Source organism: Dromaius novaehollandiae, chromosome 7, assembly GCF_036370855.1.
Source record: "Dromaius novaehollandiae isolate bDroNov1 chromosome 7, bDroNov1.hap1, whole genome shotgun sequence".
In the NCBI taxonomy this organism is placed as follows: Eukaryota; Metazoa; Chordata; class Aves; order Casuariiformes; family Dromaiidae; genus Dromaius; species Dromaius novaehollandiae.
Window position 1 is genome coordinate 46645824 of NC_088104.1, and position 25613 is coordinate 46671436.

The 25613-nt window shown below is 40.9% G+C and overlaps 1 protein-coding gene across 5 annotated transcripts in view; it reads left to right on the forward strand.

Annotated features, from left to right (window-relative positions):
* Nucleotides 1-25613, forward strand: part of TRAF3IP1 (TRAF3 interacting protein 1) — an 83846-nt gene that overhangs the window by 23557 nt on the left and 34676 nt on the right. For 4 of the 5 annotated variants that reach the window (XM_026105987.2, XM_026105988.2, XM_026105989.2 and 1 more), the window contains 7 exons: nucleotides 2808-2898; nucleotides 3657-3740; nucleotides 4317-4437; nucleotides 4592-4628; nucleotides 5498-5574; nucleotides 16954-17177; nucleotides 20185-22211. In XM_026105987.2, the coding sequence (XP_025961772.2) occupies nucleotides 2808-2898; nucleotides 3657-3740; nucleotides 4317-4437; nucleotides 4592-4628; nucleotides 5498-5574; nucleotides 16954-17177; nucleotides 20185-20350 (800 nt within the window). In that variant the 3' untranslated portion in view covers nucleotides 20351-22211. Of the gene's footprint in view, nucleotides 1-2807; nucleotides 2899-3656; nucleotides 3741-4316; nucleotides 4438-4591; nucleotides 4629-5497; nucleotides 5575-16953; nucleotides 17178-20184; nucleotides 22212-25613 lie in introns of those variants that run through there. The other variant, XM_064515476.1, reaches the window with a different exon arrangement.

A 25613-nucleotide genomic window follows, 5' to 3' on the forward strand; every position in this document is an offset into this window, starting at 1 on the left:
AGGCCAAGGCCCATTTGGAGTTTAAGGTGGCAAGGGATGTCAAGGACAGCAAGGAGGACTTCTTTAAATACATCAGCAACAAAAGGAAGCCTAGGGAGAATGTGGGCCTGCTGCTGAATGTGGTAGGGACCCTGGTGACAAAAGATACAGAAAAGGCCCTGGTCGGATGCACCCGTGAGCACTGAGGGAGCTGGCTGATGTCATTGCTCGGCCACTCTCGATCATCTTTGAAAGGTCATGGAGAACAGGAGAGGTGCCTGAGGACTGGAAGAAAGCCAATGTCACTCCAGTCTTCAAAAAGGGCAAGAAGGAGGGCCATGGGAGCTACAGGCCAGTTGGCCTCACCTCGATCCCTGGAAAGGTGGTGGAGCAGCTCATCCTGGACACCATCTCCAAGCATGCGAAGGATAAGAAGGTGATCAGGAGTAGTCAGCATGGATTCACCAAGGGAAATCATGCTTAACCGACCTGAGAGCCTTCTATGATGGAATGACTGCCTGGGTTGATGAGGGGAGAGCAGTGGATGTTGTCTCCCTTGACTTCAGTAAGGCTTTCAACACTGTCTCCCATAACGTCCTCATAGGTAAGCTCAGGAAATGCAGGCTAGATGAGTGGACAGTGAGGTGGATTGAGAACTGGCTGAATGGCAGAGTTCAGAGGGTTGTGATCAGTGGTGCAAAGCCTAGTTGGAGGCCTGTAGCTAGCAGTGACCCCCAGGGGTCAATACTGCGTCCAGTTTTGTTCAACTTATTCATCAATGACCTGGACGAAGGGACGGTGTACACCCTCAGCAAGTTTGCTGATGACACAAAACTGGGAGGAGTGGCTGATACACCAGAGGGAATGCATGCTGTCCCCAGGGAGGAATAACCCGATGCACTGGTACAGGCTGGGGGCTGACCTGCTGGAAAGCAGCTTTGCGGAGAAGGAGCTGGGGGTCCTGGTGGACAACAAGTTGACCATGAGTAAGCAATGTGCCCTTGTGGCCAAGAAGGCCAATGGTACCCTGGGGTGCATTAGGAAGAGGGTCGAGGGAGGTGATCGTCCCGCTTTACTCAACCCTGGTGAGGCCGCATCTGGAGTGCTGTGTCCAATTCTGGGCTCCCCAGTAGAAGAGAGAGGGGGAGCTACTGGAGCGAGTCCAGCGAAGGGCTCCTAGGATGATTACAGGGCTGGAGCATCTATGAGGAAAGGTTGAGAGAGCTGGGACTCTCTCAGACTTCAGCCTAGAGCAGAGAGGACTGAGGGGGGGTATTATCAATGTGTCTAAGTGTCTAAAGAGAGGATATAAGGAAGACAGAGCCAGACTGTGCCCAGTGGTACCCAGCAATAGGATGAGGGGCACCGGGCACAAGGTGAAATACAAGAAGTTCCATCTGAACATAAGGAGAAATCTTTTTACTGTGAGGGTGACTGAGCACTGGAACAGGTTGCCCAGAGAGGTTGTGGGGTCTCCATCCTTGGAGGTATTCAAAAGCCATCTGGACAGGGTCCCAGGCAACCTGCTTTAGGTGACGCGGCTTAAGCAGGAGAGTTGGACTAGGTGATATCCAGAGATCCCTTCCAACCTCAACCATCCTGTGATTCTGTGAAATATAATTTATATATTTTTGATTATTCTACAGCAAACTGTATGCAGATTTAGTAGACACTATAAATATGAGTTCTTTTAAACTTGCTGTACTATTCGGTAGTTTTAAATGGGGAGGCCCTACCAGTGAAAGAGCTATTCAGACAATACAGAGAAACCCATTAGGAAAGTGAAATACATTAGACTATGATGAAATGGATATTTGTGTTTCTTTGCCTAAATTTAGGTAGGTAAGAGCCCAGCTGACTCAGCCTTTTTTCTTTTGATGATGCCATTCTTGGAAATTTCAGGGTGTAGGAACACTGGAATAGAAGAAACTTGTGTTAGAAGAAAAGTCTTTTCTATGTGTGGCATTGCATGGAAGAAGTACTTACTAGGAGATTATTCATCTAGGCAAGTTCTGTAAATGGGATACAAAAATACTGGATGCTTTTTACCTACCAGGATTATTTGTGGAAATGCAATAGCAGAAAATGGGAAATGATGTCCTGCAATCCTATGCAGTTAGATTGTCAGGGCAAGGATGTCATTTATTCTTTTTCTCTGCTATTCTAGAGAATGATCTAAACCATGCTTGGAAGTTATGAGTTCGTGTGATTACTCTACTGGACCAGTCAGAGTAAATTGGTGGGAAAATTACTATCTGGGAAGGAGAGGATAAACTGGTTCCATCTGATTTAAATAGCACGCATGGTCAGCCCTACTGAGATTGTAACTATGGAGGGATTACAAAACAAGCTGTAATACTAGAATCGTAGTTTAGGAAAAATTAGGAAAAAAGAGGAGGGAGCATAGGCTTTAATTAGCATTATTTTTTTTTCTGAGTTTGTGTAATGAGCAGCTTCAAATATTGTAAATGTCTTGTAGCTTTGAAAGAATTGAGTGAGATGGTGATGTCATTTCTACAGATTAGAGAATTTCATAATATTAAGAGAGAAAAAATGAAGAAGGCTTCAGTGCTTTTGCAGTGTCCCTTTTGAATTGTGAATACTCTGAGATTTTTGAAAACTGAAAGCTGACAAAATACTAAAATTCTGTATAAGCGTATAGAAATTTATTTCTAATGAAAAAGTTTGTCATGTGATGTATTTTGATAGCCCATAGTATAGTGAAATTATAATGCTGGTAAGATTTCAAATACTGAGGTAATGCAAATGTAACTTTTCTTACTAAGTTGACAGTGAAGCCAAAATTACATGTTTCTTTCACTTAATAGAAGGAGAAGCAGAGAACATGGCTCCTGAAAAGCCTGCAGCATCTGAAAATGGCAAAGTACCTAATGATCTTCCACCTCAGGTTATCCAAAGGTTTGTTCCTGTCCTTTGTTCTGTCTGAATCAAATTATAACACATCTGGAGGAAAAAAACAGTCCATTTGAAAATAACAAAGTTGGAGCAGTATGTTTTTGCTCGTGATACCAAAAAATAAATAGCATCCCATGTGTGGTTCACTTTATTCACTTTCATTTCCTTTTATAAAGAAAACTTTAGAATTGTTAAATGTTTCTGACTTATTTTCTTGATCCACAAAGTGCTTTGATGCAATATTATTAAAATAAGAAGTACATGTGGAGACTGAAATAATGAGAGGAACATTGCGTCATATACATGCATTTCGTAAGTGTGGTGTTATGGATAAGATGAACTTGCCTTTCAAGTCCAGATTTACTTTTTCTTTGTCCAGCAAAGGCTTGTGTAATTGAATCAGGAACATTACTTATGAAAATCCGTTTTTTTCTTTTACATTGCAGTGTGTATTGTTAATGTTAAATTTGTTAATGCTAAATAATTGTACTGAATCCAGGTTATTTTTTAGTGGGACAAATCAAAAGGTTCTTTTACAAGGCATCATAATCTTTTGATTCGTGACACATTTTCTAGATTTTCTTCTACTACGAAAGCAAGTGTTGTTGTTATATTGGATTATACACTGGGATGTTTTTAGTGTTGTTTTTATGCATTGGCCGAGTTGCTCAGTTTGTTCATATATGTGTATCTGTTCCATTGAGGGACATGTGAGGCTCCATTTTACAGTGTATGTGGAAAGGCCTCTTCATTTATTGCAGACGAATTCCGCGTCCTGGCAGTGCAAGACCAGCGCCACCGCGAATAAAACATCAGGAAAGCACAGAGGCCTTACTTCCCGAAAGGTAAGGACAGGTGTGAGAGATACGGAGCAGATAATTCTAGCTCTCATGCCATGATATTTTCAGATCTTCTGTGTGGTAGCTGCTCCTGAACAGTGCTAGGATAGTTCACCCCACTGCTCCTTGATTCAGACTGGAAAATTCAAGCCTGCTCTACTGGTTTTATTGTTTCTGCAAGTACGTTATCTAAAAGTTACAGTTGGTTGTGACTTCTGGAAGTTCAAAAATAAGATTCAACTTTCCTGCCTTATGAACAGAAACAGAAAAGCCTAGAATGATAATCAAAACTACTGCTAGAAGAGATTTGTAAAGCATGCAATGCATGTCATATGCTCCAAAAAAGGCTGAAATAGCCATTCAAAAATTCTGCCAAAATTGTTTAAGGGTGATCGCTGACAGGTGCTAAGTGTGAGAAAAGGATAGCTGTTTCAGAGCTGGGCTGTGACTGGAAATGACAGAATTTGGTGTGTTCTTTGGTGCTGCTTTTTTGGGGAGGGAGAGAAGGAACTGCTGTCTTTTCTGTTTGGGGTATGTTGAGAGATCTTCCATAGGGTTTCATGTTCACTGTGTGTCTTTCAGGAATAATAGTGGAAAAACAGTCTCAAATTTGATCACAGACCACCAAAATTCTGATGACGACGATGACCAGTTTGTGGTGGAGGCAGCACTGCCGCTGCCAGAGATGCCAGAGATGGAAACGGTCTGTTAATTTTGCAAGTTGTAGCACCTTTTTCCACAGTTTGTTGTTTTATTACTTATTGGTTTAGCTAGTTTCTAGTTGAGTATTTTCGAGAACTTGTATATTAAACCCATGGCAACCTTTTGCAACTAAAGCTCTCTTCATGTGTGTGTAGGAGCCAGAAGTGCAGCTGGTTGAGGATGAAAAGCATGGTATGTTTGCTTTTTTGTTTGGCTGTTTTTTTGTTTTAATATAAAAAACTCCCACAAGTTTAAACCAAGGGTCAAGAATTGAAAAAATGCTGAATAAAGTAGCAAAATACAACCTCGGGACAGGAACTTCTGACTTTTGCAACAAAAAGTAGAAGTTATTCAGCAAGTAGTCCTACTTGTCTGAGCAGCAGGATTTACAACTGATATCGAGTACATGTTCTCTAATGTCAGCAGTATTTAAAATGCTGCATAAAACTGCTAAATTATTTTTTCTTACTGTGTGAGGTACAGCTTGTCAGCTCTGTTGAGATATGACATGGGATTGGCTGATCAAGGCAAATTGTAGAAGAGATTCCAGAAAAACTGATAGACCTGTTCTTAACAATGTTTATGCTTGCTTGTGACCTCAGATCTCTGATTCAGAGGCTTCAGTCTGTTATAGTTGTACTGGATGTGATTTAGGCACATGTATTTCTCAGATATGTCCCTGCAGCCAAAAATTTCGAGCAAGGGAAGAGAGTGCAGAGTTCAGATGATCCCAACATTTATCATGTGCAGTTTTTGAGTCTGCCAAAAAAGGAGTGCAGAGGAAAAGCCTTTGTGTTGTTAGAGCTCCCAAGTCTATCTCTATACCAAAAGCCATTCAGTAAACTATACTATCTGGTACAATTTGATTTATAGGAGATACGAGAAAATAGATCATATGAGTACCTTCAATCTCAGTAATATAGATGCATAATAGAATGCAGTTAATGTTGCTCTAAAAATTGAAAGAAAATTAAGCAGTTGGGTTTTGATTTTATTTTTTGAATGTTTAGAACAATATTTTAGTGCCAGCCAATGCTGAAAAATGTCCTGTTTTTTACCAGGTGGGCTTGTAAAAAGAATCCTAGAAACAAAGAAAGATTATGAGGCATCTCAAAAATCATCGAAGACTGCAGAGAAGGTAAGATGCTAATGGCCTTCCAAGATTTGTGAATATTAAAATATTTTAATAGTGACCTTTTTTATCCTCAACTGTTTTTTTCATTTTTGATCAAACTTTCCTCCTTGATGTATTACGCTTCTTTTTTTTTTTTTTTTTTCCCTTGTTTGTCTCTTGGATAGTATTAAGTTTTCTGTGTTGTTTTTCTGTCATTGTGCTGTGGGGTTTTTTGGGTGTTTTCTTTTTTTTGCTGTTGTGAGCGAGTTTTTTTTTTTTTAATATTTTTAGAGTGGTTTTTCAAGAAGTTTTCTTTAGCCTACCCTTTTGTTTTCTGGAACAAAGTCTGATTTTCATCCTGATGGACAAACTGTACATTTGTACATTATTGTTTTAATCTTTGTCCCCGGGGCATTTCAAAGGTAGTATCCTACCAGTATCCTACTGCCCAGCAAATGTTCTTGTTGTCTAACCATATGGAAACTCGGGTGCAGGTAACCGTATAAAGTACAGTGGATATCTTCATATCACCACGTTACCTTTTACCTGAATGATCTTTTTCTTGGAAAGGGAAAGGTTTTCAGACAGCTTCTAAAGGGTCTATGAATGGTAAGAAAAGCAGATCTGTAGTTGACAGCATTACATTCATTCCAGTGTCTGGTGATCACAAACCAAAACCAATGTCAATGTCTTTCCATCACAACTGGAGCACCTTTGCTCTTTCAGCCTTGCAAGCTTTTGTTACAAGTAGCAGCAAAAGGCAGAGCATTTTAGATTGATTTTTCAGATCCATTGGCCATTTGGAAAGTTTCTAAATCACTGAGCTGGTTTTATGTGTTGGTGAAGAGGCACTGAGGAAAATAGTACAGAGTAGTACAGAGCAATGTAGACAAGTACATAGAGTTTTGGAAAGGCAAATGCTTTTCACAAACTCTTAAATCTTCATTCTCATTTTCTCTCTCAATTCAGTGTTGTATGTTTTTACTGGCTACATTTTTTCAGTAGTGATCTATAGCTTTACATACAGCAGACTTTTTTTTTTTTTTTAGTTGCTTAAACTCAGACCTCAAGAGTCAAGCTTCTCACAAAGTGCTGGGCATCAAGTTTTTTCGTATAGCTATCTGAAATCACCAGCTGATTTTGAAACCTTGACCACTTGATTGCCTCTTTTGGCATTACCAGATACAATTATTTGGCAATGAGTAATGATATAATGAGGTTATGAGCAAAACTCAGAGGGGGGGTGGGAAAAGTCCCTGAGGGACTAAAATCGTGGTAGAGTCTTAGTAGACAGTTTAAAAAAACCTGATTTTATCTAAAGCTTGCATGACTTTATAATGGCCTGTAGCAATCTGCGGCACAAGTGACATGATGTTAACTTTTAGGATTGGAATTTTGGGAGGGTAAAATCAACAGTCTCTTGCCTTAAACAGAGACACTCCCATATGCTTTCCTGTCTGGTGGTAAAGGGTTATGGTGTCACAGAGACCAGCCTTTTCATTCCTTCCCTAACAAGTTGAGAAAGTCAGGAAGGCAGAGCAGGCCCTTGAGGGAGTATCTTCCTATCTGAAGTTTGGAACTGTCTGAGATCCAGGCCTGCTCAACTTGAAAAGAATTCCTTTCACATATTGCAAGAGCTGATGTTAAAGAAGAAAATGAATGCCTCTTAAAATTGGAAAATGCCGTCAGCTTTCCTGCTGATAATACATTATGAATTGACACAGCTTTATCCAGCTCTCTGAATTACACACTGTTTGTTACAAATGTGCAGCTTGAATTATCTGTTTACTGATTATTGAAACGTTATTGGCTCTCTCTAATGAACAAGCCTGATGTGAAAATTTGCCTACTTGAATAAGTTCTGTCTTTTATATAACTGTTTGCAGAAATGTAGGCTTATAAGGTGATATTACTCCATTCATGCAGTAGTTCTAGAGCTCATTAATGGAGTGTATGCTGAGCTGGCACTTGAGAGAGCAAGAAATGTAGCTGTTTCTGTTTTTATAACTAGGTGGTGCTGTTTAATCATCAATCGTCAGAGTAAATTTTGGGATGTCATTTTTAGTTCATTTAATAATTTCTTTTGCTAGTACCTAACTGTACTTTAGGCTATACTGTTTTATATTGTGTCCAGTGAACTTAAGCATTGGACATGGAAAGGGACAATGGGCAAGCTTTACAAAACCTCATGGATTTTGTGCACGGGAAACTTCCTTTGGTGCTTGTTCTAAACTTTCTGGTTTTTTCCCTTGAATAAATGTAAACTAACTAACTAAAACTATTCCCTTTTAATCCCTCAGATATTTCAAATGCCCATGGACAATTGTGTCCCTTTACAATCACCCTTTAGTTCCATTGCACGTTTTCAGTCTCTAAAACATCCATTCAGTCCTCATTTATCTTTTGTTGCATCTTTTGAAGCACTGATCTATGTTAGCAGCACTGATAATAGACAGCTAATTCTGGAAAAAAACATGCTGACTTCCTAGTCCGTCACATGAGAATTTGCATACAACTCTAAGCTGCTGGAATATCATCTGATCTCAAATCCAAGCAGCTGGCTGCTACTGCACTAGGTTTCTTTTCTGCTACTGCTTTTCAAATTATGCTAAAGACATTGTTGTGATCCAGAGAGGAGAATCATAGTTTTCTTGAGAGCAGAGGAAAAAAAATTGGAAAAGATTATTTAAAATGTGTGGAGGTTGGTGACAGGAACTTATAGGTCAGAAAACACAAGCTGGAGAGGTTATTGAATTCTGGGAATTTATTTTAGAGGATAAAGACACTGTGATGCAGAAGGCAGTAAAAGAAGAAAATACATTTCCAATGTGGTGTTGTCTCTGGAAACATTTCAGGGACCAGATATGTTGAGGGTAGCAGGTGGGTGTCTGGCATACTCACGTGGCCCTAGGGTCATGAGCATGTCTCATCTCTGAGGGATGTTACAAAGATAATGAGTAAGAGAATGGTCAGATTCATTCTTGGGAGACTGCAGACCAAAAGTTTTGGGAAGAATAATGTCACTGGTCTATGGAATCTCTTTGGAGAAAGGCAGCAAAAGTAATTAAAAAGGAAGAAAAGTTGCAAGTGCTTTATTTCTGCCCAGTGCTGTAGGCAGACAAATGGCACCATGTCCTGTTACATGGATGGGACTGTGAGAATGGGTCAGTGAACTCTGGCCGGTGTGTTATGTTCAGATAGCCATAGGTTTTGGTCCAGGTCTCTGCAGTCTGTTGAGAAGCAGTATCAGACTGAGTTTTGTCCATTTCTCAGTCAATTTTGTTATGTAATTTGTTTTCCATCAAACTCTCCAGAAGAAATTTCTTCTACCTCAGTATGCAGCAGTATTCCAAAATGTATTATGCATTGGAGAATAAAATGTAATTGTACTTCTGTATTTTGGAATAAGATAATTTGGGGAATTATATCTGAGGAAATAAAGGTTATCCTGGTGTCTATGGGTAAGAATGCATATCTTCCCTCTTTTTGTTAAACTATTTTTGTTAAACTATTCCATAGTCATAAAAGGAATGAAATATGAAACTTATTCATTAGTCATTAAAGCCTTGTTCTTCTGCCAGTTAGGATATGACTTGGGAAAAGAGATATCTTTGTAGTTCGAGTGCTGGATCCTCTGGCTTTAGCAAGTCAAATATTCAGTAATAAATTGATGAATGAATTTACTTGATTTATTGTGAATGAATAAACTAGAAATCAGATAAGTTGATAAATTAATATTTAATCAAAACATAACACTGCTGAAATCTTCAGGATGTTTCACACCTTTACTTCTAACTGCTGATTGCAGAGAAGCATTTGTTTGTGTTACAAATGTATGTCTGAAGCCCTTTTTGTGCTGAGTTTCCCAAACACAGTTTTGCTTTTTTAAAAGTTTTTATAAAGAAAAAGAAGAGAAAAGGAAAGGAAAGAAGATGGGGGCTTTCATCATGTAGATTTTGCATGTGCAGAAACTTAAAATAATATACACAATTTTCAGGTCAAACAAAGGGGTCGTTCTGGAAATACACAAGATTTTTGCTGTCTTGATTAGCTGAATTCAGCCTAACAAATTCCTAAAAAGACTTCCTAGATGTATTTGTTTAGAATCTGACCTCCTTATGTTAAACACAGGAGGAAACAGATGTTATATTTTGTATTCCACTTCATTTATTGATATGTGGAAAATGTAGGCAGGTTATTAAATAGTTTTAAGCAACCGGGATCACAGAATTCCCATCTTTGCACTACCAAATACAGTTCACAGGCTTTAAAAAAAGAAGCAGCTCTGAGGTTTGTGCAAGGAACAAGTGATATTAAAATACCCTAGCACCTGGATAATATTAACTTTAATTACAAATATTATAAATTAAGTTGGTATTTCTGAGTCCAGAACAAATATACTCATTGCTGATTCTGTTTATTTAAAGTTCTTCAGGTCATAGATTTTACATTAATCCATTAGCTGAACAACACTGCGTGTCCCCTGCCCATCAGTGCAATTAGTAATATGTAAGGCTATCCGTGCACGTTCATATGTCCCACCATTCAAATGTTTTGATGAGGCTCACTATTCAAGACCGCAGCTTCTCTGCACCCTGCCAATTTATGTCATAAGAAATGCTTACAGTGAGATTTAATAGGAATTACCTCCAGAAAGGCTTTCTTCCTTGTTTTACAGTGCTATTTATGACGATGTGATGGTGACACAGTGCTTTGAATAAAGCTGCCGTGACAAATTTTTAGTGCAAACATGGTGAACACACAATTCCTCTAAAATATGAACAGTACCCTACCTAGCAGCCTGGTTATAGCCAGTAACCTTTTGTTCAGGCATCATGGAGCTTCAATTGGATGAACGCATACTTCAGTGCCCTTGTTGCACATTTGTCACTGCCAGCAGCTTCCACAAACACCCTGTCATCACCATGTAGTTGTGTTACAAGCTGTGCAAGTGGGATTTTGTTGCTCTTGTGATGTTCCTGGTGTCATGGCTTCCATTGCTCTAGCCTTTGCACACAAAACGTTCTCTCCTGTGGGTATGGTGCATATGCAATATGAGACAGCAGATGGATAAGTTAAACAGAAAGAATATATAGAAGTGTAGTAAGACAGCTGTTATTTCCATACCTAGGAAAGGATGTGGTGTATCAACTGTGTAGCAATAGCGTGTGTTGTAGGAGACACAATGTAGATGGTCTTGAAGTACTTAGAGAAGCTTCTCAGTAAATTTGCCCAGGATGTTCTTCTGAGGCACAGGCTGATGAGAAAACAATTTGTGAGCACCAGGAATATGTTTATAGCAACTTCATTTCGAATGGCACAGAGGCTGCTCTTTCAAGAAAAGGAGGGCATGAGCCCAAAGTTTCAGCAACGTGAACAGAAAAGGAAAGCTGAATCACAGAGCTGCCTTACGGGAAAGGGTTGTGCACGACCAGCACCCAGGAGGCCATTATGGCTAAGGTAATACTCTCGGGGGCATTTTATCCACCTGGTTGGTTACCACTAGTGTTGTCTCCTGCCACGCGTGTGGGCAGACTCGTAGCGTTTTGCTTAGCATGCCGAACATTGCACCGAACATGTGAGGTTTTACGCACTGACTTCTTCCCAAAACAGAGCAAATGTGAAGTAAGGCAAAGTGGCTCAAAGCGGTTGAGGGGATGCTTACCTACTTCTGTAAATTCCAGGTCTTTGTATAGGTATGAAATTTGACCCCCCCACCCCAGCAATACATTTTTGCTTTTTGGTGGCTTTCAACTCCTAAGCAGGTCCCATTGACTTTGGTAAATCTAATGGTAAAGAACATTGTACCTCTGATTCCTTGGCCTGTTACAGAACTCAGTACCTGGCATAAGCAGAATAAGCATCCTGTTCATTTGAAATGATTTAACATTTACTGTTTTCCCTGTGTTTCTGTGAAGGAGTTTCTTTTGAAAATCCCAAGTGGATAGTTACAATCTACTTAAAATGCAGGCTCTGTAAAAACCAGGAAAAGAAAACACCGTTTATGATCAAAAAATATTTTCTACAATAAAAAAAACCCCTACATTGTTGGTTTTGCATTGACTGGATCAAAATTACTTGTCCAAAATGAGGTTTCTGTCCTGTCCTCCCTATAGAAAGGGTAGGGGGGAAATGGTATAGCTCAATAAAATTGTGATTACTTGGGTATGTTTTCATAATGGGACATAATACAATAGTTAAAAGGGGCTGTAGAAACTATTAACTGCTTGATGTTTGTTTGTTCTGATTTGATTCATATTTAAAAACTGTTAATTTAAAAAAAAAGTACCATTGATGGAAATAAAGGAGACACTATATAAAAGCAGTCAAATATTGATTCTAGAAATAAAGCTTTCAAACAGTTAAAAAAAAAAAAAAATCATATCACTTCTAACTTTGTAGATGTCAGGCATTTCAAATGTATTCAACAGCATGGATATTGGAAATGGATGTCTTGTGAATGATGTGTTTTATAGAGCTGTGCACACTGTAATATTTATACTAATTGCTTTAGCAAGGGGAAATTAAACACAAGTAAATCCTGGTGGTTTGGGGGGCCTTGATGATAATTTCTCCTATGTTGATTAAAAAGCAAGTTTTTGCTTCTTAATTTCTCAAATCCTTGCATCCCAGTCTGCATTGCGTTCTGTTCGTATTGAGGTAATGGGAAAGGCAGACTTTTTCCCCAGGAATCCAAAATAAACATTTATCTTGGTGCCTTACGAAAAACACGAAGGAAAGGAAGCATGTTGGGCCTACAGAAATGATATAGTCTTTTATATGGGGATAATTTATTGATTCTTGGGCTTTTGTGAAAAGAGAGTTCATTGAGGTGTATGACCTAATTAAATAGACTGGAACGATTCTGATTCTGGCATTTTTCTTAAAACTGAATATATCCTGTTACATGTTTGTGCAAAATGAGCCAAGGTGGCATTCAGGACTCTTACCACCCACGTTGCTTGTTGTAACACACCATCTGCCATAATTCTTAGTGATTTTAAAAAAGTGTCCCATGCAAATTTTAACCCATAACTGTAACTATGAGATTGAGAACAGCAATGTGATGTTTTTTTCTTAGTTGCTTATAATCAGCAGTAACTGGCAAAGCTTGACTACTTTTTCTTGGTGATTATTCTCTGCTCTGAGCTTAGCTTTCTGTAGACTGCAGAAAATGCAATATGACATCTTGTAGTAGAAGTGTTAGGTGTTAGAAGTGTTAGAAAGAAAGGATTTTTGGTTATTTTTTCCTCTAACTCAGGTGAGGAGGAACAACAGTGTTCCAGCTAAGCTATCGCATCTGCTGTTGTTGGGAGATTTTTCCTGGAAGCTTGAAAACTAAGTGCTCCTCTTTTGTTGTGTTAAAAAACTCTTGTACGTTCTTACGCTAGTTAGATAGTATGTCTTACGTGTTTCAAAGACCTTTTTAACAAGCTTGTTGATGTACCTGTGTAAGTCCAACTAATATTTAATAGATATTAGTGGTTTTATATTTCAGTGCTTGAAATTACTTGGGATGTGATAATACGTCAGCTTTGAAGAACTGAACTGCGCAAAGAATATACTGGAGTTACAGGAACACTAAAATTTTTCTTGTGTATTTACTAATACACTTTAGATACACCTTCCTGATTTATAGGAAATATTTCGCTGTGTTTTGTTTCCACCTGAGCTTTCTGAGCAGATGTGTATTTTAGTATGGGATATTTCAAGTTGTTAACTGGATCTATAGTTTTAAAATATCCCATTGCCTTTTGCTTGTTTACTGAAATTCGAAATTTTTGTTTCTCTTTTACTTTCATAATGCATTTGCTGGTGTTGAGAAGTGTGGCTGCTTGGGCTGCCTAGGTTTCAAGGTGGTCATTTCAGCATTGCAAGAGAGTAAACCTGTGAACTCAGCATTTGTAAAATAAATGTGAAGTATTCTTCCTGTTTTCACACACACAACTACACCCTCAGATGACTGACTGGCTGGATTTTCTTGCTTCGGAGACGGTTGTATTTGCAACAAATTCCTTACCTCTTGGCTGTGACCTCTTGTGATGGGTGGGAAAGTGATGAGGAGGTGGTGCATTTAAGAGGAGAGGAAAAACAAGGCAGTGGGACTTTTCCTGGGAAGCTGTTGAATATGGTATAACTCTGCTCTGCTGCTGAGCTGAAGATAATTTTCTTTATAGGTAACCTCTCAGTTATCTCAGCAAATACAGTATCATGGATTAAGACTTCCCTAAGGCCTTGGTGGAACGTAACGTAGCAAGAACTTTACTAGGAAAACCTAATTAGACTAGAGAAACTGAGCAAAAAAATTGAATCACTGGAACAGTGCAGTTCTGTTACTATGTCTTTACTAGGTAGAGCAAGGCAGGTAGGGCAAAAAAATTCCCAGCAGGGAAACTCTTGTCAACCCCAGGAGATGTGTGCTGGGCCCCAGTCAATGCTGGTGTGCAGAAGTCGGCTCTGCCCTGCGATCTATGCCTTCAGGGACACCTGGGCCAGACAGCTCTTCTCTAGCAGGCTTGCAAGACCGAGAGGGAAAGGAGGCCGACAAAGTTGTGGGGAACGCCGTTGCTTATGCTGCCCACCGTTTGGCCAAATAAGTGATCCAGGAGAGAACATGTTCTCTACCCTCCGTGGCTTGTGTTGCGAAGTGGGGCGCTTCCCAGCTCGCAGAGGGGGTGATGAGGCAAAAAGTAGTGCTTTCATCTTTGCGTTGTAAAGGAGAGCAAACACGAGGATGGCTCCAGAAAGCGTCTGAACGCCGTGCTTTATGTAGTGTAATATAATGAAACACCTGCCTCTGCAGAGAGGTACGGGTCGAGCGAGAAGGATTTAAGATGAGTGTTATTTTTAACAGTTTAGCCAGCACTCGTGAATTGACTTAGGAAGCCAGGTCACAAGTTCGGCAGTGTTCGTCACTTCAACCCAGGTCCTAATTAAACAAATTTAAACTTATAAAATCACAGTAAACTCAGAAAAGTCCCACGGTTTTCATACGCAGTGCGTGTGTGTGTGTGTGTGTGTGTGTGTGTGTGTGTGTGTGTGGTAAAACGCAAGCATCAGGAGTAAGTAAATCTCAGCCTTCAAATCTTTAGAAGTATTTTTCTAAAAATCCGTATCGGAGTTCATCGGTAAGCCGAGGGCAGCTGAAATGTGTTTGGCAGTAGTCCCTGCTGCCTCCAAACCCAGCTGAACAAACAGCCCGCAGCTTGCACAGGAAGACAGGCCAATTGGGTAGGAGGGCAGTAGGGGACAGTGTGGTCAATTTTTTTTTTTTGGTGTCCCAGCGCGAGAGAAGCACACTGCCACCTCTGTGTTTATATAGCCGTTAGGAACTGTGTTTAGTAATTGCTTGATCCTGTGGCTGAGGTGGTAAAGAAGGACCTTTCTAGTTTTCTGGCATACATTAAATAACTGAAAGGACTTTAAATAAACTTTACTGAAAGGTTTGTGCATCTCAAAGGAAGCTCCGTTTGAGGATTAAGCCTATACAGATCTTGGAAGAAAGGGAGAACGGAAGAAAGAGAAAGGGAGAACGGAAGAAAGAGAAAGGGAGAACAGAAGAAAGAGAAAGGGAGAAAGAGAAAGGAAGAAAGAAAAGGTTGTTTTTGTTAATGGAGAAAAAGCAGTGGACTTTCATGTTAGAGTGATTGTTATTTACTGGGAAGGCTTTGCTGGAATAAGATTATTACAGAATGTTAGTGATATGGCATCATTTTGCTCTTAGTGATTTAGCCATTTGAGCAAATACTTTCACTGTACTTAACATGAAGTGAGCTAGGAGTCTTCAAGCGACTGACCACAGAGACTCCGCTGGCTGCACATGAGGGAAGTGTGCACGAGACCAAATTATTTTTGCGTAGTGCAGTTTATGGAGGCCACATCTGCAGCCTGCATGATTTTACAGCCACTGTCAACAGAACTACAAGGAATGGAATAACCACCATCTATTTTTGTTATGCAACTTTAAGTGCTATTATTAGAACCAGCATTAGGAGATGGAATTCTATATATAGATAGTGCAGAGATGAAGGGAGCGATTCAGACAACTTAAGTGATATACTGAAAGGAGGCTGTGCCCTTGAGCATCCGATGTTGCTCCAGAGTAGTAGGAGAACGCAAGCAGGTCCAATGAATGCTTATGATACCTAACATGGTAGCCAAATATGATGAGCTGTGATGCCTCTGCGTTGCCAAAAATAGTGTCTTCCAGAAATCATAATCCCCTTCCTCTACAGCTTAGCATGACCTTTTTTTAGGGTTGTTATGCAATGCAAATTGCAGCACTACTGCCTTAAACACCAAATCCACTGAGAGTGGAGGTTCGTGTACAGAGCTCTAGACAGACCCAGCAGTACTCCAGTCTTGTCCCATTGAGTGTCCAGCCCAAATGCACAAGGGGAGGATGGATGGATGGATATGTGTGTTTGATATGCACAATGAACACGCTGGCAGGCAGTAGCACTTCATAGAGGTGTTGGGGTGGGCGGCAGGTGAATTGGCCAAGTGTGCAGCTGCACCTGGTCAGCCCACGACAGAGAACATGCACCTCAGCTAGGTCTCTCTGGCCGCCTATCTTGGCTCCGATTCTGTAGCTGGTCATCCTGCTTAGAGCAAGTCTGGCTCCTTTCTGTGGCTTACCTCTCAAGCCACATGGTGGAACAGGGAATGTGGCACTTGATTCTTGTTACTCTGGTTGTTTACTGTGTTCAGGAGTGGTGGGTGGAGAGGTGAGCCTAATCTTACCTACTCTGCTTTCCTTAGTGCAGCAGTCTGTGATTTGCCTTCTGCTTTGCAGCTGTGCTTTCCACAAACCCCTCCACCACTTTGGTCCTTTTATGTGACCTAACCTTGCGGCAGTTCTTTCTCTGTGCCGTCAACCAGTTTGGATAATTTCAGCAATGATTACACTTGACATTAGAGACTGACATACGGTGTTTTACTGGACACTAACTTTGTAGTTGCTCTAACTGTTATTTTGAAGTGCCATGTCGCACATGAGGAGCTCAACCATGAGTAAGGATCGTGCAGAGATGAGTTTGCTTCAGAGCAGCAGCTTGATAACAAAAGTATTGTTGGGTATTGCATGTGTGTCGAGAGTTTCTGTTTAATGGTGCCACAATAGGCCACAAAAAATTGCCTTTCAAGATACAGAAATGCATTAAAGTAAACTATGAATGAGGAGGAGATTTTCTTCCCACCACCCATTGCTTTGGGAAGGATCATGCTGAAAACATCAGAGCGAGGTCGCTTATGGGATCAGATATTAATTGTACTTTTATGCACTCCTGATCTGAAAAGCAATTTAATACTGCTACTGCTGTTACACAGTTATGTGCTAAGCAGACACTAACAGACACTTTTCCTAATTTTGATGCTTTCCTTGTTATTCATCCTTTCTATTAGGAGAAGCCCTTTGTGTCAGAAGCAGCTAGGAAGAAAGAGAGAGACTTAGTAGCCAAAGAAATCGAGAAGTTGCAGGTCTCTATTCAGACACTATGTCGGAGTTCCCTTCCGCTTGGCAAGATCATGGATTACATTCAGGAGGACATGGATGCCATGAAGAACGAATCACAGATGTGGCGGCACGAGAACAGACAGCTTGCAGAAGCTCTGCAGAAAGAGCAAAGGTGAGTGTGTTCAGGGAAGTTTGATTTTTCTCTTGAGACCGGTTCCTGTTTTGGAGAGAAGGGAGAGTTTTACTCACCTTTAGAAGTGAAATTGTCATCTGCCTTGTTTGGTTTCTGGGAATTCTTTTGCAGTCTGAATTTTTTTTTTTAATTTCTTTTAAAGAAATTTTTGGCTCAATTTCACATAGTTTATGTGACAGCAGAAATGCAAATGTGTGTGTGAGATGAGAGGACTTGGTGTTTTGTTTTGTTTTTTTCATAAATGTATAAGGAGTAATGAGGGGGAACACTTCAGAAGAAAAGCCAGGTTTGGAACGGGGACTAGCAGTGGATTCCTAAATCACAACCTGCTTTCTTGCAGCCACAGAGATTACGTGCCAGAGAATTTTCTGTATTCTGTAGTGGTATTAATAGTGTGTATTGTTGTCAGCTTATGGTTAAAAAACATCAGAACTCCAGGAGACTGAAAGTGACAAATATAATTTAAGAAACAAGGAGGTCAAACCTAGGAAGGGTTTCCTTAAGCCTTGCTTGCCTCACAAGTATGTCTTTTTATTCTCCTTGGAAATGGAAATTACCTCCAATTTTATGTCCTCAGACCTTAAATAAGAGCTAGATGTCTATCTTGTATTAATAATCAATCTGGATAATTTTGCCGCTCTCTGAAATGACATGCTTGGTTTATACAGATGAAAGCATGCCACTGAGTGGAATTCTTATCTAAGTCCTGTCTTGGTAGGCAGTAATGTGCTAAATGTTAGAAATTTACTGTTGCTGGCTTAGGCTACAGGCTGGAGTGGGAATTAGGGCTTTGGTTCACATGTAAGTTATAGTGATGTTAATTCCTTGTAGCACCTTCGCTACATAGCACCTTCTGCCCAAAAATCTTGGGAAACTTTTAAATTCCAGTTGACCTCAGAACGCAACACCCCTGCGAAGAGAAAGGAAATGGCATTTGACTTTATTTTATGGTTGGAGAAACAGAGGAATTGACTCACTTGCCTTTGCACAGAAAGTCCCAACCACCTAGCAAAATAAAGCGAGGCTCAGGACTTCCCTCAGTCACGTGCTTACTCCGTGGGTCTACTTCAGCCTTGCCTAACGAGTCGTTTACCTTTCAGCTGGTTTCCCTGCACCGTGATTGTACGCGCTTAGCTGGCTTCTTGTGTCTCCTAATTTCCCAGACAAATTGTACTGTGGACAAGACTATATCCTTGATATTGGTGCAGAAGGAGAGAGAGAGTGGGAGGAAGGAACTGGCCAGCTGATTTTGTTTGGGCATTTATGTCAAACCAAGCTTTGGACAGCTGTTTTATGAGAGACTGCAGACAGACTTAACATCTCTTCATTGGAGCCATTCAGTTTCCTTTAATAAGCTAAGATTGCAGCAATATATTCCAGCACTTCACAAAATTTAGTATGAAATCCTAATCAGATCATTGTAATGCTATGGCATGTCAGATCCTTCAAGAAAGAATTACACAGTATCAAACATGAAGAAGACAATGTTTCCCATATGTAGTGGAATTTGGAAGCACCTCTTTGTTTTCTTCGCTTCTGTGAAAGACAACTGGAGGATCCCATTGGGAAAACGTTAGTGCAGTTTCCAGTGGTGCTTTTTGTGATTTATTCTAATGTGGTAGAAAGGAAGGGAAAGCTAAATGGTTTTGAGATGTAGACCTTAGCTAATGAGTTCTCAAAGTGACAGGGTAATTCAGAGTGGCGGTATGGGTAGTTCAGTCCATCACTTCCCTGGCTGTTAGGCATTGCTGTAGATCAGCAAAGCACTAGGGAAGGGGGCACGTTTTTCTGAAAGCCAAACAGCCCTGTTTGTTTAAGATGCATCAGTGCGCTTGTGGTTTACTAGCGTAGGATTCCCTTTTATTAAATTTTCTATTAGCGTGGGATTGCCTGCCCTCGTTAGCAGCTAGTGATGGGTCAGTTCGCATATACCTCTGCCCTTTCTCAGATTTCTGCCTGTAGGAGCTTGGTGCTGCTGGCCTTAGTGTCTTGTAGGAAATAGCTGGTCTTGGGCACTTTTCTTTCCCAGGTTTATAAGGCGCATCACTGCCTATCGTCTTTTCCAAGTTCTTTTTGAGCGCTTTTCTTTTTCTCCACCTTCTCTTTCTGTTTCTCTGTCATTTTGCTGTCGGATACAGTTTGCTTTCCCAGAGAAGTAAAACTGAGTGAAGGTTGTCAAGATAGGTGGTTGGGAGTGGGTGGTCAGGCGTTAGCCTTGGGGTCAACATAAATAAGCAGAAGTGGCTTCAGGACTCATTTATCTTCTGATTGGCAACAGCTTTGCTGGTGTTTTTTGTCCCAGAAAGAGTCAGTTGAGATTGCTGGCATCTCGGAAAAAGCAGCGTTAACCCCCTGGTTTGGGGAAATGCCTAAATGGGAGCCTGGATCAATTCTGCTTATGGTTGAACTTTCTGAAGCTCACTTGCTCTTCTGCCTTCTTTTCCTTATGTCTAGACTCTCTTTACTTTATATTTCTTCATCTCTGCAATGTGTTTCTCTCCTTAAAACTCTTGTGGTGAGGCCTACAGGGAGGACTGTGACTGTGTGTGTTATGGTAGGCCCCAGGGGCCCCTGGAGAAGGTGGGTATCCTGTTGTGCTGTATCCCACACAGTCAAACACCAGCTAGTCTGCGTGCCAGGCGGTTGCAGCTCTTGGCTGGGTAAAATAAAAGAAGTGCTTGACGGATACACAGTGCAGGATGAAATAACTGCAAAGCGAAGAGATTTTACTGGAAAAACAAGGTTAGACAAGAACTTACTGTTTACTGTTGAATTGTGGGTGATCTCTCCTGAACAATATTCTTCTCTGTCCATGTTGTTAGCTTTGCCTTTGTGCTTATTCTCAACTTTCTCTCTTTCAGGAAGGGTGGGCACAGCTTAAATTCTTTGCAAGCTTCCAAGTATTGAATATACTTTCTTCAAGGCATAAGTAACCTAAAGCAGCATAATGTTTCCAGTAACATTATGCTCTTTGTGTCTCTTTCAGTATCACAGACAGTGCTGTAGAGCCCTTAAAAGCTGAACTGGCTGAACTGGAACAGTTGATTAAAGACCAGCAAGACAAGATCTGTGCTGTAAAAGCTAATATTTTAAAGAATGAAGAAAAAATTCAGAAGATGATTCTTAGCATAAACCTGTCTTCAAAAAGGTGAAGAAGAGAACAAAAAGCATTGGGACTGACTGGCACTCCTACCAAATAAAAACAAAATAGCAGAGAAAAATTAAGATATACCTTGTTCAAATATAAAATTGTTAAGGACCAGAAGCCTAAACAGTATATGAAATCCCATTAGTACATTCATCTTTAGAGGTTGATATTGCCGAGGATAAAATTATATTTATTTGAATACACAAGTTACAGAGCTATTAAAATAAGTTGTTTCTTTCGATGTGAACTGTTGTTGCTTACTTGCCAGGACTTTGCAGCCCCCTTTTCATGCCTGGCCTCTTCAGGGCAATTTCTGAGCCAGCCCTCTTTGCATCCCTTTCCTTTCCTCATACCCACTGAGGTTACTTTCAAACATGCTGTCAAGGAAAAGGAGTTTTAGGGGAGTTTTTTGCCCCCTTAAAAACTGTTTCAGATACCTGCAGGTTAGAAAGTTCCATAATCCTGTTCATTATTTACAGGTCTTGTAAAGAAATCTGTAAAAGAATGCCTCAAGATCAAGAAGTAAAGCCTTGTGTAGCGAGCAGTTCTTTGCATCATTACAAAGATGATGTCAAAGATTTTCAGAGCTATCAGGAATCTTATTAGGACCCATTAAAAATGCAGTATGAGCATCACCATGTAAGGGAGCAAAAGTATTTTATCTGTACAGGTGTTAATTCAATTTTTATTGCATATGTTCATTTGGAAAGGATTAATTTAAGTACCTGTTTCCTCCCCAATGCATGTTCCTGTAGCTTTTTGTATGTGAATAATTTCACTGATTTTTTTTTTCTTTTAGTCAACTACAGATGTCTGTACTGTTTTCCTACTGACCTTTGAGTGTATTGCATGTCCAGCCTTACTTATTCCTAAATCTACAAAGCGTATTAGAATAGACACAACTATATGGTGCTGCACTGAGCACAGAAGGCTTTACTTCCCTGCAAGGCTATTCTCTGAAGACTTTTACAATGTGCAAATACATCTTCTATTTGCATGTTGTTTGGATTATGTAGGAACTGGTAGTCTCCTCTTTTTTTTTTTTTTCCCCCTTTAATTGAGAAATTTTTTTTTTTTGGTGGCATCTTGCCCTTTTAAAATACAATTTTAGTGAGGGCTCCTAAGTATGACTTAGTAGGCATAATGAGAGAGATTTGTTTGAATAAATCTCAGCTTTTGGTCTTATCATATTCTTACTTACAGAGACTTCTAAGGGCTTACTGAAAACTTTAGAGTAGTTCAAAGCAGTGTTTCACTTATCTAAGCCCAATGAAAACAGCTGCAGTCTAAATTGTCTAAAAAAATTGTGTGGGCATGCACTTGTTACCTTTAAGTTATTGGTTCACTCTTTTCTGGGTTCATGTATTCTTCACTATGATGAGTTTTGGTGTGATATTTTAACGCGGTTGAATTGTTTGAACAGAATATTCATTTATCAATAACTGTTACAAATACCACTTTGTTTTGCTTTTAGCATGTAATATAAGCAAAATTATTCATTTGAATGCTTTTCCTGAAAACCAATGTGAAAACTACCAAGATCTCTGATAACTTAAAGCAAGAATAGGCAGAGGAATCCTAGATAAAGTCTTGAGTTATTCTGTAACTATACCCTGTATGATGCTTGGCATTTGGGTATCAAAGATTAATTGCAATATGTTTCATGCCATAAGTCCACTGCAGTTCTTCACATTTGCTTAGACTTCTTGCTTCATATGTAAATACGGCTAGGACTGTTTTTGTAGAAAAGTATAACAAGTACACTGTAATGTGAGTGCAACTGTACAGAGTATCAAATTGTATCATAAAAAAATATTTTTCTTTTATATAAAATCATTAAAAATTATTACCTATTTTTCTAGGAAGTGATGTGTTTGCATTGTAAAATTCACATTTTAAAGTGGATATGGAACAGTAGCGGTATCTTTTGAAAGGATAGATGGGATACTTGGGTGAAGATTTGCTTTTGAAAACTTTGTTTTGAAAACTTTTTCTAGCTTTGTTAAAAAGCTTTGTGCTGGGAAACACTGTGGGAATTCAGCTGACCTGTCACTGATAAGCTATTGCAAGAGAGACTAGCGTGTGTCAAAAAATCTACCAAACGGATAATCATGAAGTAGCTTGAGTGTTTAGTATGCTAAGTACGGACATTTAAAGGGTTTTTGCCTGTGTGTTTGTTTAAATGAATGAGGAAGTGGGGGAGGATTACTTTTTATTTTGCTTGCTGTGGAGTGATCTGGGGTCAGGCCTGAAGGTACTTCACTCCAGGACTTGGGACTGTGACAGAAACTCAGTGCTTAAAGTGACTCATGTTCTGAGCCCAAAGCAATCAGCAGTTTATTGCTTCTAGGAGGAGTTACATCCTAGCTTCAGGCAACGTAAGGGCAGGATGCTTTGCTGCATGGGATTTTGGTGGGGGTGGAGAAAAAGTAGGGGACTTGTGAAGGAATAAGAAAAGTATTGTAAACTGTATTCTTAACTGTCCATGACATTATGCTCTTTGCTTCTGAATTGTTGCCTCAGTTTTTTTTTATTTCAATATTTGGACATAAAGCATGAAGCAAAAACTCAGTGTCACATTCCGAGTAGAGTCCAGAAAGGCATAACTCCTGCTAGCGTGAAACTGTGACTCAGCCCTGTTTTAGCACCCTTTCCTGCTCACCCAGGGTTGGAGCCTGTCCACTGTGTTCCACGTCTGTCTTCCATCACATGTGTGAAGCAAAAGGGCTTCAGGATGTCCAGCAGAAACCCGAAAGCACAGAGCTGACAGGGAAAGAACGGGTGGCCGATATGTAACTCCTGAGCAGTTTAATGCTTCTCCCATGCAGGGCTAAATTACTTCAGCAACTGCGGGGGTATAAGCGATGTGATTTCCACATAATCTCTACCCTCAGCTTTGGAAGAAGCAGGTGAGTAGGAGCCACTGGGGCTGTCACTGCTTAGCATGCCTTGGGACTTGGCACTCAGATGTCCATTCACTCCATCCCACTCCATCCTGGAGTGGTGAAACTCTTGACCGTCGATGCCTACCAGCTCTGAGGACTGTGCTTTGGGTCTTAAAAAGATTTTGAGGGTGTGACTGGTCACTGCTGATCTGTACAATTTGGTGTTTTGGCAGGTTGGTATACCTCTTCTGATGCTCTCCTGTTGCTGCTCAGAGCCAGCTGAGATAGTCATGCCTTTGGCACGTGTAATATGGCTATGCTTGATTTGATGCAACGGCCGCAGGGGCCTAACTTGGAAACACAGAGGCTGTCATCCTCCATCTTGACAGAAGATGTGTTGCAGTGCCAGCCTGACATGAGGAGAGAGACAAGACTGGAGCCGCAGGAAAGCCCAAGTGCCCATGCCTGCCTGCCCTCCCTGCCCCTTTTAAATGCCTGCATCCAAAACTACAGGTTTTATTTGGATTCTTCAAACCCCTGCTTAGCTGGTGTGTGAATCTGTGGGCCTCTAGTCCCTAGGTGCTTTGGCTGCCACTGGTAGAAGCCACCCTTTAAAAGTGCCTAGAGACTTGTTCTCAGTCCCCTAGCCGTTATGAATACCTTGGTGCCTCTCTCCTGCTCCTTTCACATCCAGAGACAAGGTCTTCCTCCCATGTGGCTTTGCTGGACCACATGTGCTGGACTGAGTTGGTCAGAAAAGCAGTAGGAGGAAACCTGTTTTTATCCAGTAGCTCAGTGTTTTAAGTGTTCTCTTGGGATGTCAAGTGGCTTCAGTTCTGCCCTGGGTCAGAGAGGATTTAAATCATGGCTTTTCCTTTCCTTTAGCTACTCTATTTCATAATGTTCCCTTTACCAGTCCCCCTCTTTTCTTCTCCCTCCTGCTGATGGAGTCTGCGCACTCTTCACAGGACGCATGCATTAACCTGTCCTTGCATTAGGAGTGACTGTCCCTTGAAATGGGGCAGAAAGCATAGTGCTCATCATTAACCTGGGACTTGGAGGCACTGGTTCAGTTCCCTGCTTGCCACAGTCTTCCTGGGAGACCTTGAGGATGTAGCCTACATCTTCAGGCACCCATTTTCTGTTAGTGAAATGGCGTGGGAGCCCTGCTTTGCCTTGCTGTGAGCCCTGATATATTCCAAATGGGGGCTATAAATGTACCATTCAGTAGACAGAAGAAGGGGAGGGAGGAACAAGCTGTCTGGGATAGAGGCACCTTTTTGTTCTCCGCTTGTGTGGCTGCTGTTAGGAAGGATCCCAGCCCCTGGCTGCTGCTCACAGTGTTAATAAGTAATAATAACGCATTGGCTGCGCTCCCTAGATAACTGTTTGCTTTCTGCATCGTATATCACTTTAAAACAAGAATCAGTTAGTGCTGGGGTTTAATGACATTCAATATCTCCTGCAGTCTTAGCTTGCTCTTTGTCTAGATTTTTTGCTTTGCAGCATGAAGGAATGAAAATAGTGCCCAGGAGCTGAGGATTGTTTAAATTTTAAAGGCAGGTTGAGGATGCAGCACCTAAAAAAGCAAACAAACATCTGTGCCTCATGAAGGGGAAAGGAGCCTCTGTGAAAATGGACAGGGAAGAGTGCCTGTGTGTTTGTGCGTCCGCCTGTGTTTCTCTTACACACGATGCTTTGCGCACTGAGCTTGCATTTTACCTTGTGGGTGGTTCACTAGCAAGGGAAACTTTCTAGCATGGTGGTTTGGGGTTTAAAACCCTAACCCTGTCAGGCCCCTTTGGAGCTAATGAAAGCTGACAGTTCTGGGAGGCAGAACTTGTATTTCATGACATGCCCGACATTCCTCTCTCCTGTGCAGGTCGGGAGGTGCCTTCCAGCCCCTCTGGTTTAGGGCTGGGGAATATTTCTCAGCCGAAAAGGTACAGCTGTTGTCAGGATCCTGAAACACAGTGGCTAGCCAGTGAGTGATGCAGGTTGGGCAGCAGGGATGGGACCTCCCCAGATGAAAAAGACTCAGGTCCAAGCATCAGGGACAGAGGAGCCTGGGAGAGGGCAAAAAGTGGGATGAGCTCAGATGGGGGCTGCCCTCTGTTCTTTGCACCTTGCCTTGGGTGGGCTGTCCCCTCTCAGTTGATCTAGGCACTGGATGGACTTCATCTGAGGACATCAATGAGTTCTCCAGATGTTTAGACTGTTCCCTAGTGTGGGAATAGGAGAGGCTTAGTTCTGTCTCTGTTTGACAGTGCAGGCTGAATGGTTGAGATGTGTGAAGTGGGACTTGGCTGGAGTCTAGGTGTCAGATGGTCCAACTGTGGTCCGGGGGCCCCCTGCTCACCTCACCCCTCAACTCCAGTGGCA